Genomic DNA, 12136 nt, shown 5'->3' with positions numbered 1-12136 from the left:
TTTATAAAATAAGTATGTAATCCTACTAAATTTGGGTCATACTTTTCAAATTTGTGGTCAAATTTAACCTAGCTCTGATAAAAGATACCCACACATGAAATGATTTTCCAAATCCGAAAGTTTTCTCCAACTGAGACAGCGTTATGTACTCCACTAAGTAAGTTATGATTAAACTCCATTATATAAAGATGTTAAATAAAAAACACTGATAATAAATTAATTTAATAACAATTTAAATTCGTTACAACTTCCAAATGATTCCTTTTAAAAGACTTGTTAAATAATAACTTGATAAAAAATAGTCAACATCCAAAAATGGATACAAAATTATTCGAAAATCCAATATTTCGAGCATACATTTTTTATGGATGCTTGTTGACATTAAAAACAATAGGAATGGTATTTTTAATTGCAAAATATCGTTTTAAAAAACAGGTTAAAACTATTATAAAATTATAAAATGGTGAATTTTTTTAATTTTTGCTTGTTCTTACGTATATTTAGATATTTATTAGTCCAGAAGATACAAAAATGTTTCTTGTGAAGGAAAATGCAACTGTGACTTATGATGATCCAGATATTGAACGATGTCGAAGGTATAATATTTATAATGTTAAACTGAAAATGTACACTGCTTGTTAAAATAAATTCAGGTCGTAAGGAAAACTGTCCGAAATAAAATGCAAAAATCTAATTACTAACTAGTACTGAGAGTTGAAAGGGTGAGAAATGTTTTCCATAAATTTTGTATGAAGTTTAGAAGAGTACAAAACTTTTAAAATTAATTTTTTACAAATCTGCTAAAATCATTCGAAAGTTTGTTTATTTTTCTTGAAAATGAGCTTCAAAAATGGTCCGTTCGAGGTCTTTGAACCTAAATACTTTCTTTCCAAGCAAATTTCTTCATGATTATTTTGCTCATTTTCAATAAAAATAAACAAATATATATTGTATACATAAATTATGGTACGCTCCTTAACTTTATTTAGTGGTTCGACTGTCACAACTATTCAGTTAGGCAATTTGTATCACGTAAATGTAAAAAAAATGGTCTACAAATGTTTTTTACATTTATTTACGTCATACAAATTGCCTAACTGAATAGTTGAATAGTCATGTGACAGCCGAACCACTAAATAAAGTTAAGGAGCATACCATAATTATAATTTAAAATTATATATATATATATAATATTTTGTGATCTTAGCAGATTAGTTGCAAAACAATTTTAAATTATGGTACGCTCCTTAACTTTTTTTAGTTTAGTGGTTCGGCTGTCACATGACTATTCAACTATTCAGTTAGGCAATTTGTATGACGTAAATGTAAAAAAAATGATCTACAAATGTTTTTTACATTTATTTACGTCATACAAATTGCCTAACTATTCAACTAACGAATAGTTGAATAGTCATGTGACAGCCGAACCACTAAACTAAAAAAAGTTAAGGAGCGTACCATAATTTAAAATTGTTTTGCAACTAATCTGCTAAGATCACAAAATATTATATATATATATATAATTTTAAATTATAATTATGGTATTCTCCTTAACTTTATTTAGTGGTTCGGCTGTCACATGACTATTCAACTATTCAGTTAGGCAATTTGTATGACGTAAATGTAAAAGAAATGGTGTAAAAATAAAATCAGATTTTGATGTGGAACTTTAAAACCTTTTGATTCTATATCATAAATTTTAAAATTAGATTTTTCTTTTTTTTCTAGGGCTCATTTAAACGATTTAGAAAATATTCCGTTCTTTATGTTCGTATCATTCTTTTATGTTTTAACTGATCCGAATCCAATTATCGCAATAAACTTATTTCGTATTTATACCACAGTACGTTTTATTTACACGTTTGTATATGCCGTTATTGTTGTACCGCAACCTGCACGCTCGATTAGCTGGACAATAGGATTTTGGATAACTATGTATATTACCATTTCAACTGCCATACATTTTTGGTGAACGTGGATGATAAGACTCAACAAATTCTTTCTAAACAAACTAATTTTCGCATAGCTCAAATTTTCATTGAATTCCTCTGTAATAAACTAATAATCAATACGATAAGCTACCAAGGCGATAGTGTTATCAAAATGAAACATACAAACCTTGTAAAAAATTATTATTATTTCCGCGAAGCCAGGTTAGACTCGGTTCTGCACTCAACAAATACAGATTAATAAATCAATTAAACAAAAATCCTAAAATTTATTTCAAATCAGTGTATATTGCAACTGATAAAACTATTATGAATTTATTTTTTATTATAAAATGTGTTATCACAAGAGTGTTAAATAATAAAGTACTCGTTTCGAGTAATAGGGCTCCATCACTAAAGTCATATTTCCAGTGCTGTAATTGAGGATTTATCGCAGTATACGACGGATTCCCACCGTGCATGATATTTATTTCAGGGGTATCAATGGTAACGATACAAATTCATATAATTTTATATATAGACATATAAGTCTATGGTTTGTATACATGGTTTGCATTGAAAATTTAATACAATTTTTTAACAAATTTTAATAAGTAATTATGTTAATTTACATTTAAAAATATTATTCGTGCAATATCTTATATATTATTACTCTAGCAAGTTTTTTTCTGCCCTATCCATATCCTTATTCCTTTATCAAATTCCATGACTCACCCTTCATTTCAAGTTAAGATAATTATGTCTAGGTGCAGGACGAAAAATAAACTACATGTAAAAAATTAAAATTAGTCTTATTTTAAACAAAACAATGGCACCAATGACATTTATAACATTGATTCGCCGAAAGTGGATTTATAAAACATTCCATTTGTCACTGATGACCTTCGATACACTGCATAAGTCTATGTTTTCAGGGGAAATATATCTATAATGAGGCTGATCTTTCTTCTGATCTTGAACCAGAACTAATAATATTAATAAATTGTTTGTTTTCCTAATTATAGCAACGATGCGATTAAATTTTTTTAAATCATTTGTTAATTCATAATTTTCAAAATATTTTTTAATTTCTGAATATAGTTATCAATATGAATCTTACTCATCTCTATATATTATAAATGCGAAAGTAAGCATGTTTGTTTGTATGTTTTTTTGTTACGCTTTCACGCTAAAACTAGCAAATGGTTTTTAATGAAACTGTACAGCAATATAGCTCATACTTCAGAATAACATATGAGATATAATTTATAAAGATATATTAATAAAAAAAAATTTTAAAATTAATTTAATTTGACATTACCATAAATTACAGATTTCTGTAAAAGTAGTCATTTGACATTACCATAAATTACAGATTTCTGTAAAAGTAGTCATTTGACATTACCATAAAATACAGATTTCTGTAAAAATAGTCAATATAAAATATATCACGGCATCTTTTCTGATATACTCTATGAATAATTACGAATATTCTATTATTAAAAAAATAGAAAATCATACATATATTTTACCTCAATAAAACAATCCTTACCATTATTTCGAGTGTTATAGAAAAGAGATAATCAGAGAACAATCTTTATCAATTTTTACTTTTAAACCCAGCGAAGCGGGTGGGTATCACTCTAGTTAGTTAACATTTTCAATGCTAATCAATATTTAACTAATTCAGTGATAATTTGCTGCTAGGCTGGCGGTTGGTAAGTATATTTTTAAAAATTTGAGAGTTGAATTTTATTTTCAAGTAAACAGAGAAATTAGAAGTTGTGTGCATAATTTAACTAAATGAGCGTTATAAATCAGAATTTGTTGTAACTGACTATAGTAGGTACTATAGTAAGTAAGCTTTATAGTATTTTTCTAATCAAAATTTCTGATAGCACTATCAGAAAAGTAATAAACTGATAACAAAGCAATATTTCCAGTAAGAATTACAGAAATTGTACCGTAGCGTTATTGGTTAAACTACTTATTAGTTTTTGCTTACTCAAAAACGGTTAGTTTCTGTTTCTAAATTTAAAATATGAACTAGAGAAATGTTGTAAAACGCAGGTGCATGCCTCACATATGATTAGTTAAAAACCGACCACGCTAGTAAATAAACATTATACCACGAGGTATTTGAAATTTTTTAAAAATATTTTAAAAAAAGAAAAATTATGGAAAATTTTATTCGACCTGATTTACCATCAAAATGCACCTGGCATGTAGGCGCTAAATATGGAGACAGTCCACATATTCAAAGAACTTTGTAAGTATAAATAAATCAAAAAAACATATTATAATTTGAATTAGAAGTACTTGAAATTTTTCAAGAAAACCACGTCCAAAAATTTTACCAAATATTCTACATGCAATTGGACATACACCGCTGGTTAAATTGAACAAAATTCCACAATCTTATGGAATCAAATGCGACATGTGTAAGTTTATCAATGAAAATTATACTTTTTATATTTTATTTTAATGAATACTATTTATGTTTAGATGCAAAATGTGAATTTTTAAATCCCGGTGGATCTGTAAAAGATCGTATTGGTTATCGAATGGTAGAAGATTGTGAAGAAAAAGGTTTAATTAAACCTGGTTCTACACTTATTGAACCTACTTCAGGAAATACAGGCATTGGTATTGCAGTAGCTTGTGCTGTTAAAGGTAAAATGTAGATTTTTTTCATTATTCTATTTAAATATTTTGTAAATTTTCTCATAAAATTTTCAAACTTTAGGATACAGATGTATAATTGTTATGCCAGAGAAAATGTCAAACGAGAAAGTTGTTGTGTTGAAAGCATTAGGTGCAGAAATAATTCGTACACCTACACATGCTGGTTTTGAGGATCCTGAAGGATTAATTGCTGTATCACAAAGATTAAACAAAGAAATACCAAATTCGTATATTTTAGATCAGGTAAACTGATTCATTCGCCTCGTAGATTAGATTAATTAATCTTATCCGATAATATTTTCACTTTTTTTTTTATACAAAAGCGTATTTTCGTTTATATTTTGAATAAAGTAAGAGATAGAAGAAAATTGACCTAAATTCCGCAGAAATCGTACAAATTCGTTTTATTTTCAAATTTAAAGTGTTTTTCTATCCTTTACGAGTGGTGGGACTCCTGACAGAATACTGTCGATTGAACTATCACCTTCATAACATGAGGATCTCTGATGATCCAACTTATAGGGCTTGTATGGAGGACAATGAAACCTCCATACATGTTCAGGCACCTGTAGAAATTTGCAGGACATCAGATTCAGAATATTCGGGTCCGAAATCTTGGATCCATCAATCATGAAAGAAATCTCGGCAGAGAAGCTGTGGGCTATCTGTGTGGTGTTTGAATCTTATAGCTTTATCTGATTTTAATTGCATCTCTTCGCCTCGTCTTCGGGTGACAGGTGGTTCTTAAGGAGAGCACAGAGGATTCTTTGGTCTAGGTGCTAGAAACCTACTCGCGGTACCCCTCTTATATTTTGTTATTATCATTATCCCTTACTAGTTATGAATCAGAATAAGGTTTTAGTTGAACCTATAAATGTCAAAATTATTTTTTGATTTTCGAGGATATGCGAACTTAAAAAGCATTCTGTATTTTTTTTTATATCTTTCTAGTATCGTAATGCGGGAAATCCTTTAGCTCATTATGAAACAACATGTGCAGAAATTTTAAAAGATTTAGATGGACACGTGGATATGATAGTAAGTTTTTTTTTTTTTTTTAATTTAAACCCCGTGTTCAAATCAAATGAAATATATCTTACGTATTAGGTAGCTGGTACTGGAACTGGAGGTACCATTTGTGGTATTGGACGTATGATGGCTGAGAAATGTCCAGATTGTGTGGTAGTTGGTGCAGATCCTGAAGGGTCTATATTAGCTGTGCCCGAATCATTGAATGAAACTGATACCACATTTTATGAAGTTGAAGGTATCGGTTATGATTTTATTCCAACAGTATTAGATCGTTCTGTAGTGCATACATGGATTAAAACAAATGATGCCGAATCATTACCATTAGCTAGGCGTTTAATTAGGGAAGAAGGATTTTTATGCGGTAAGTCATTCAATAAACATTTTTGAAAAGCTTGAAATCTTTTTTATGATTGTCGCTTAAAACAATTTTTCCATTTATTATTGGATGATATTCCTATTAAAATAACAAAAAAGGCATGTTTAGCTAAGGCATATTTCAATTTGCTGTTGTTAGTTAGCTAAAACCGATAACCGATCATGATGTTCTAGTGAAGAGACTTCAAATAGTATTCCAAAGAATTCCATTGAAAATTTCTTAATAAGTTTAACTGTTATTTTTGTAGGAGCAAGTAGTGGTTCAAATTTGAGTGCAGCATTAAAAGCCGCAAAGGATTTAAAAGAAGGGCAAAAGTGTGTAGTGATTTTACCAGATAATATTCGAAATTATTTAACAAAATTTGTGAATGATTCGTGGATGGCTGCAAGAAATTTTATCGATGATAAAAATGATTCAATTTGGTAATTGCAAATTAATGCAACTTTTATTTTTTCTATGCAATTATATTGCTTATTTGTTAACGGCTCTCTCTGGTCATAAAAATTGTCCAGAAAACATTGGTCATAAAAATTCTCCAGCTACTGAGATAACAGAGACGGAGAAGCGAAATATATAGGTACTGAGATAACAGAGACGGAGAAGCGAAGTATTGTGTTTAATACACCCTGGTTAATTTACGTCGTGTTAAGGAAGTGCCTTTTGAGGGATGTCAACTTCCAAGCTACCCTAAACTTTATTATATCGAAATCTCATGTTTTTTGAAGGTTTAAGACTTTAAATATTTCCACAGCCCTATCAAAATAGACTAGAGAGTTGAAAATTTGTTTTCTCAAGGTTTTTAAGGCCTTACACACCTTTTCCAAAATCATGTTCTAGTGATTATCAAATGTATTTTCATTCTTTTCTAAAGTAATAAAGTCTGAAACTTTAAAATCAAATATCATACATTTTTTTTAGGTGGTGGAATTTGAAAGCTTCCGTATTAAATATATCCAAACCAGTAACAATTTCACCAAATATAACGTGTCAAGAAGCTATTGACATTATGAAAACTAATGGTTTCGATCAATTACCGGTAGTTGATGATCAAAAGTAAGTATTGAACAAACATGCGGTAAAAATTTTAAATTAAATTTTAATTTTTGAAATTATTTTTATAGAAATATAAAAGGAGTAGTTACTCAAGTGAATATTATGAGTAAAATAGTAAATACAAATTTGAAACTAACTGATCTAATTAGCAAAGCATTAATTCATCAAAATGTTAAAGTTCATTTAGATACAAGTTTAGGTCGAATATCTAGAATATTAGAGAAGGAAACTTATGTTTTACTAACAAAACAATCAAATGAATGTAAGTATTTAAAACAAAATATTTTTTTATTGTCCCACAACTAATACAATGTAGGATTTTAATGCTAAGAAAGACTCTATAGTTACCTCTAAGTATAGTTACCTCTATCCGGTGACACACTATATGTTAGCTCACATAGAAATCCGTTTTAGTCTACAAAACCATGCTGAAATTTTTCCAGTGAAATGACCCACCAGGAATCATGTTGAAAATATGGTCCTATATGTAAAAAGTAAGTTTAAGCATCATGGCGTTAATTTTGCGCGGTACCAAATCGTTGCGCCATCAAATATGTACGGCGTTGCTGAATACTAACTCGAAGTATTCGCAGCGAATTACCTAAATTCCGTACAGAAATGAAACACGTCTGCCTTTGGTAATTAACGGGAGATTAAGAAGTTTTTTGACTTGTGTACCGAAGTTTCCGGATATATTTCTGTACGGCATTCATGTAATTCGCTTCGAATCCTTATGTTGAGTTAGTATCCCCCATCGACGTACATATTTGTTGGTGTAGGGGTGAGGTACCAAGGGATATGACATTGATATTTTCACCTGTACCGCGCAAAACTGACGCCGTAGTTCTTAAACTGACTTTTATTCTTGGTGGGTCATTTCATCCATAAAATTACAGAATGGGCTTTTAGTCTATTTCTCTTATCACTGTAAATAGAATTCACGACGGAAACTGTTACTAACCTTGTTTTCCGACTCAAATTTTTGGATTCATCTTCGTTCATATACTTTTACTTACTTTTTTGTTAACAAAATTCTCCATCCTCGTAATTTTCTGAAGGCCAGATTCATTCGGGCGATCAAATTTTATAAAGTTACGTTATTTAGACAGATTTTGTTACTTTTTTCCCAAATGTAGTTTTAATTGACATTTTTAATTTTCAGTAAATAATGAAGAGCTGATTGGTATTATCACTTCAATTGACATTTTAAATTTTGTTTCAAAGGAAAAACAATAAATTTCCATATTAAAGAATTTTATTACATGCAAGTATTTATGGATTGTGAATTTTTAACGTACTATTACCATATTTTTGATATTTGGGTATTTAAGTACTGAGAAAATATAGGGTGGACCAAAATCCCTTTCCTATTTAAAAAGTTACTAATTAAGTTAAAAATCCAGACGTCTTCAGCTTCAGCTTCAGAGAAATCAGCTTTATTTCGTGACGTTATTATTTCTTATACTATAAATCGGAAGGGACGTTAAGCCAACCCTATAAACCGGATCATAATTTATATTTATATTTTCGAATTTTCCATGTTTTCAATTTTACAGTTTAGGAATTAATCATGACATAATTTGTTCATAAGTGGTCAAACTGTTTTATCTAAATAAAATTTTAATGAAACTTGAATTGTTTAATTTTTAATTTTCAAATACCATTTCATGAAATCAAGGAGGAAAAGTAAAATATTTCTAAGCAAGATCTTCATGGTGTCAGGTCTGGATTTACCATGCAGGCTGAATAGACACACGTGCCTAAGGCGGCAAATTTTGGTGGAATCTTTGAAAATTTGTTGTATTCATGGGAATTGAATTTCTGGTTTATTTCGTTGGCATGCGTACCAACATTATAAGCAGGGCGTCTATCGAATTTTTGAAAGTAAAATTTAAAGACACCATATTTGTTTACAGAGTCCGAAGACTATTAACAGCAACAGATACATGATCGGATAAAAGAGATTTCTTTACGATGCTTCCAACATACTCGTTTTTAGTACAATAATACGCATTTTTAAGTACAAAAAGGACATTTCCAGGACAAATTAAGTATTTTTCCAGGTTTACAAGGACCGCTAGACATACTATTTAAGTGGAAAATGCCTGAATCGAAGCAATGATCGATTTATTAATTGAATATTTGATAAGTTTCTACATCGAAAATCCTCAATCTCAGGAAGATGCAATTTTATTGATTGAAAAACTTTTCGTCCCAAATTTATTAAACTATTGAAGAAGTTTTTAGAAGAGACGGGAATTTTTGCAACTTCCTATAGTTGGAAAATTTTTAAACCCAGACCTGCTTTCAATAAATCGATTTAGCCAAAGTTGCTTGGTTGAAATGATTTGAAAGTCGTTTTTTAATTAAATTTAAAAAGGATTGCTTATTTTTCTCAAAAATTAGGTTGTTAACATTATTTTATGGGAGGCAAATAAATCAATACAAATATTATGATTAGCCCAATAGATCCACTGACCACTGTCGTAGAATGTAAGGAATTTGGAGACAAAGGTTAAAAAAAAGAAGTTATATAAACGTTTACTTTATTTATAAATAAAAAATAACGAATCAATTTTTAAATAAAATTTATGATCTGTGAATTTGAATATGAAATTTACATGAAGGCATTGTTTCAACTCCAGCCGTAACAATACTAGAATAACCTAAATTTGCTAGAACACCACGAATTATTCCACAAGTAAATGCAACATACTGGAAAATATAAAATAAATCAGATAAGTTTTTTACCGTTTTTTGAGGGCCAAAGTGATCAATTTCATATATCATAATGTAGATACAAGTAGAGCAAAGAAACTAGCACGATTCTAAGAATTAAGTTTCATCATTTTTCCGGCCCATTATTAATTTATAAGTCGATAGCGAGCCCTTAGCGAAAGAAAATCCCACATATTTATATTGCGAATTTGTTCTAGTTTAGGAATCTTTTTGTAGACACTCAGCGCCTTCACTATTCCATTTGAGCTGTCAAAATTGGTCAATGTTTTGTTTACATATTAAAAATTGAAAAAATCTGAGGCGGTAAAAGTTCATTAATCATTAATTATTTATTAATTGTCAGGAACTATTTTTCACACAAACGTATTCATGTTTTTACAACATTTGAATCAGGAAGCGGGAAAAAGCTAAAATAGCGTCGACTGGGTACATGCACCTACTGAACCAAAACTCGTCCTACATCAACTCTTTTGTTATTGTAGTTCCATTTTGGTTGCCTGTGATATATGAAATTGAGCACAAATCGAATATAAATTAGATACAAATATTTACCTTTGGTGCCATTTCTAAATACTGTTTACCAGTGGACATTTTATTTAAGAATCGGAATGAATTATCATGTAAAATATAAACCCCACAATAATTTGTTCGCAACGTATCCATTTGTTTTTTATAAATTGACGACCAAAAATCAGTGCAAATAAATTTTATAACATCCAATTCTTCTTCAAATCGACGTCGTTCCCTCACTAATCTGTAAATGTACCATTTTTATTATTTTGGGACAAAAATTTGTAAATTACAAGACAAGTAGAGCTATTTAATTTCAGTTTCCGTTTCCTGAAGCGAACCTATTTACAATAGGGAACATTCATGTATTTTATTAATTTTTTTAATTCATTGTTTACACCGTTATAATAAAGTAAAAAATATAAATACTACTTAAAAATGCTGTATTTAGGTGTAAAAAAATATTTAAAATACATTATAATTTTGAGATATTTAAACGCAGTTTTTTGACGCTCTCTGTTGATGACGTATAAGTACGTGATCTGTCAATTTTTGACAGTTCAATGTATAATTAAAAAAATGAATTTACAACACAGAATTTACACTCGTTATTATTAAGTTTTCTAATAAAAAGCCGTAGAATAGTATCATTTAGTGAAATACCATATAAAATGTACAGTACGTCAAAAATTTGACAAGCCCGTACTATGATGTCACCAAATTTAAATTTCATGAATATTCCCTATTGAGGAAGTAAATATAAGTATGAAATTGGTTTCTTGTGATCCACAGAATCTAACAAGAATGCATTTAATTGTTTCATAATTCGATAAATAAATTTCATACCTTTCAATTAATCGAAATCCCATTGAAAAACCCATATATTCTAATTTCGATAAATCACCATCCTTAAAAAAAATTAATATATTTTTTAATTAATTTACATTGTAATCAATTTCATGACATTTAATGTACAAACTTTTTTATCATTTTCATCTTTATTTACAACAAAATTTACAATTTCGGAATGTAAAAATTCAAATATACATTCATCAGCCATTTTTTATGGCACATTTGACAGCTGTCAAATTTAACCTAAAAATGTTAGGGGCTCCCTCACACTAATTTATAAATATCCCAAATTTTGAATATAAATTTAAATCTAATCTGAAATTTGGCATAAATTCTACTCTAGTTAGAAAAATGATTTATTAGAAACGCTATTCCATTGTACTAGAAATATATAAACCAGTTTATCTAAACCTGGAAAGTTTTATAAGGATTAATCTACAAAAGGGAACAAGGCTTAAGTAAATAAGAAGGACTTTATTTCATGGATATTTTGTTAAATAATACACAATTATATTTAAATTGTAAGAAAAACGTAAATATTTAAGACGTAGTTCCTATTTTTTATATAACAAAAATAAGAACGACGCATTAAACGCATGCGCATCAGATAAAGTGAGATAGTAATTACGGAAGCCTAAATGTGTCAGTAGCTTTTTTTTTAAAGTGTCTACCCACAAATTTCCTATATTTGTATTTCCTGCTATCTATCGGATCTTTTTTTAATCTTCTGAAGAAAAAGGCTAATTAAAGCATTATATTTTTTTAATAATATTAATAAAAATTTTTAACTAACTACGTAAGACAAATTATAAACATTATCATTAAATTTAATTATTATCATTAAATCCGGACATACAATAATTAATAATTCTAGACAGTTTCGGTCATGAAGGTTATAAGAAGGAGAACGATCGCTATAGAAAACATTGTCCCCGAAATATGGATAAAATAAGTGAGGCGC

At 29.0% G+C, this 12136-nt stretch overlaps 3 protein-coding genes across 3 annotated transcripts; 2 read left to right on the top strand and 1 right to left on the bottom strand.

Moving 5' to 3' along the window:
• The first annotated feature begins 308 nt into the window (after positions 1–308).
• LOC123293680 (microsomal glutathione S-transferase 1-like) lies at positions 309–2198 on the top strand. The gene is made up of 3 exons (XM_044874566.1): positions 309–435; positions 505–596; positions 1729–2198. Exons 1-3 carry the CDS (start codon positions 316–318, stop codon positions 1970–1972), a joined length of 456 nt encoding a protein of 151 aa, XP_044730501.1. The 5' UTR covers positions 309–315; the 3' UTR covers positions 1973–2198.
• Positions 2199–3889: 1691 nt separating this feature from the next.
• Positions 3890–8709, top strand: LOC123291537 (cystathionine beta-synthase). Its single transcript, XM_044871852.1, has 10 exons — positions 3890–4197; positions 4263–4369; positions 4434–4601; positions 4675–4856; positions 5565–5651; positions 5721–6006; positions 6269–6443; positions 6940–7074; positions 7143–7336; positions 8237–8709. Exons 1-10 carry the CDS (start codon positions 4106–4108, stop codon positions 8308–8310), a joined length of 1500 nt encoding a protein of 499 aa, XP_044727787.1. The 5' UTR covers positions 3890–4105; the 3' UTR covers positions 8311–8709.
• A 937-nt stretch (positions 8710–9646) lies between these two features.
• Positions 9647–11433, bottom strand: LOC123293690 (trafficking protein particle complex subunit 6b). Its single transcript, XM_044874578.1, has 4 exons — positions 11303–11433; positions 11170–11231; positions 10366–10567; positions 9647–9789 (listed from the first exon to the last, which is right to left on the bottom strand). The coding sequence occupies exons 1-4, from the start codon at positions 11381–11383 to the stop codon at positions 9664–9666; spliced, it is 471 nt and encodes a 156-aa protein (XP_044730513.1). The 5' UTR covers positions 11384–11433; the 3' UTR covers positions 9647–9663.
• Positions 11434–12136: the final 703 nt, after the last annotated feature.

This window comes from Chrysoperla carnea, chromosome 2, assembly GCF_905475395.1.
Source record: "Chrysoperla carnea chromosome 2, inChrCarn1.1, whole genome shotgun sequence".
Lineage (NCBI taxonomy): Eukaryota > Metazoa > Arthropoda > Insecta > Neuroptera > Chrysopidae > Chrysoperla > Chrysoperla carnea.
This window is presented reverse-complemented; position numbering and strand designations above follow the sequence as displayed.

Coding starts and splice junctions, on each gene's coding strand:
- LOC123293680 (XM_044874566.1), top strand. CDS start 316: ATGGATACAAAATTATTCGAAAATCCAATATTTCGAGCATACATTTTT. Junction 436..504: donor AATATCGTTTTAAAAAACAG/GTTAAAACTATT, acceptor ACGTATATTTAG/ATATTTATTAGTCCAGAAGA. Junction 597..1,728: donor GATATTGAACGATGTCGAAG/GTATAATATTTA, acceptor TTTTTTTTCTAG/GGCTCATTTAAACGATTTAG.
- LOC123291537 (XM_044871852.1), top strand. CDS start 4,106: ATGGAAAATTTTATTCGACCTGATTTACCATCAAAATGCACCTGGCAT. Junction 6,444..6,939: donor GATAAAAATGATTCAATTTG/GTAATTGCAAAT, acceptor CATTTTTTTTAG/GTGGTGGAATTTGAAAGCTT. Junction 7,337..8,236: donor AACAAAACAATCAAATGAAT/GTAAGTATTTAA, acceptor TTTAATTTTCAG/TAAATAATGAAGAGCTGATT.
- LOC123293690 (XM_044874578.1), bottom strand. CDS start 11,383: ATGGCTGATGAATGTATATTTGAATTTTTACATTCCGAAATTGTAAAT. Junction 11,232..11,302: donor AAGATGAAAATGATAAAAAA/GTTTGTACATTA, acceptor ATTTTTTTTAAG/GATGGTGATTTATCGAAATT. Junction 9,790..10,365: donor ATTTAGAAATGGCACCAAAG/GTAAATATTTGT, acceptor TATATTTTCCAG/TATGTTGCATTTACTTGTGG.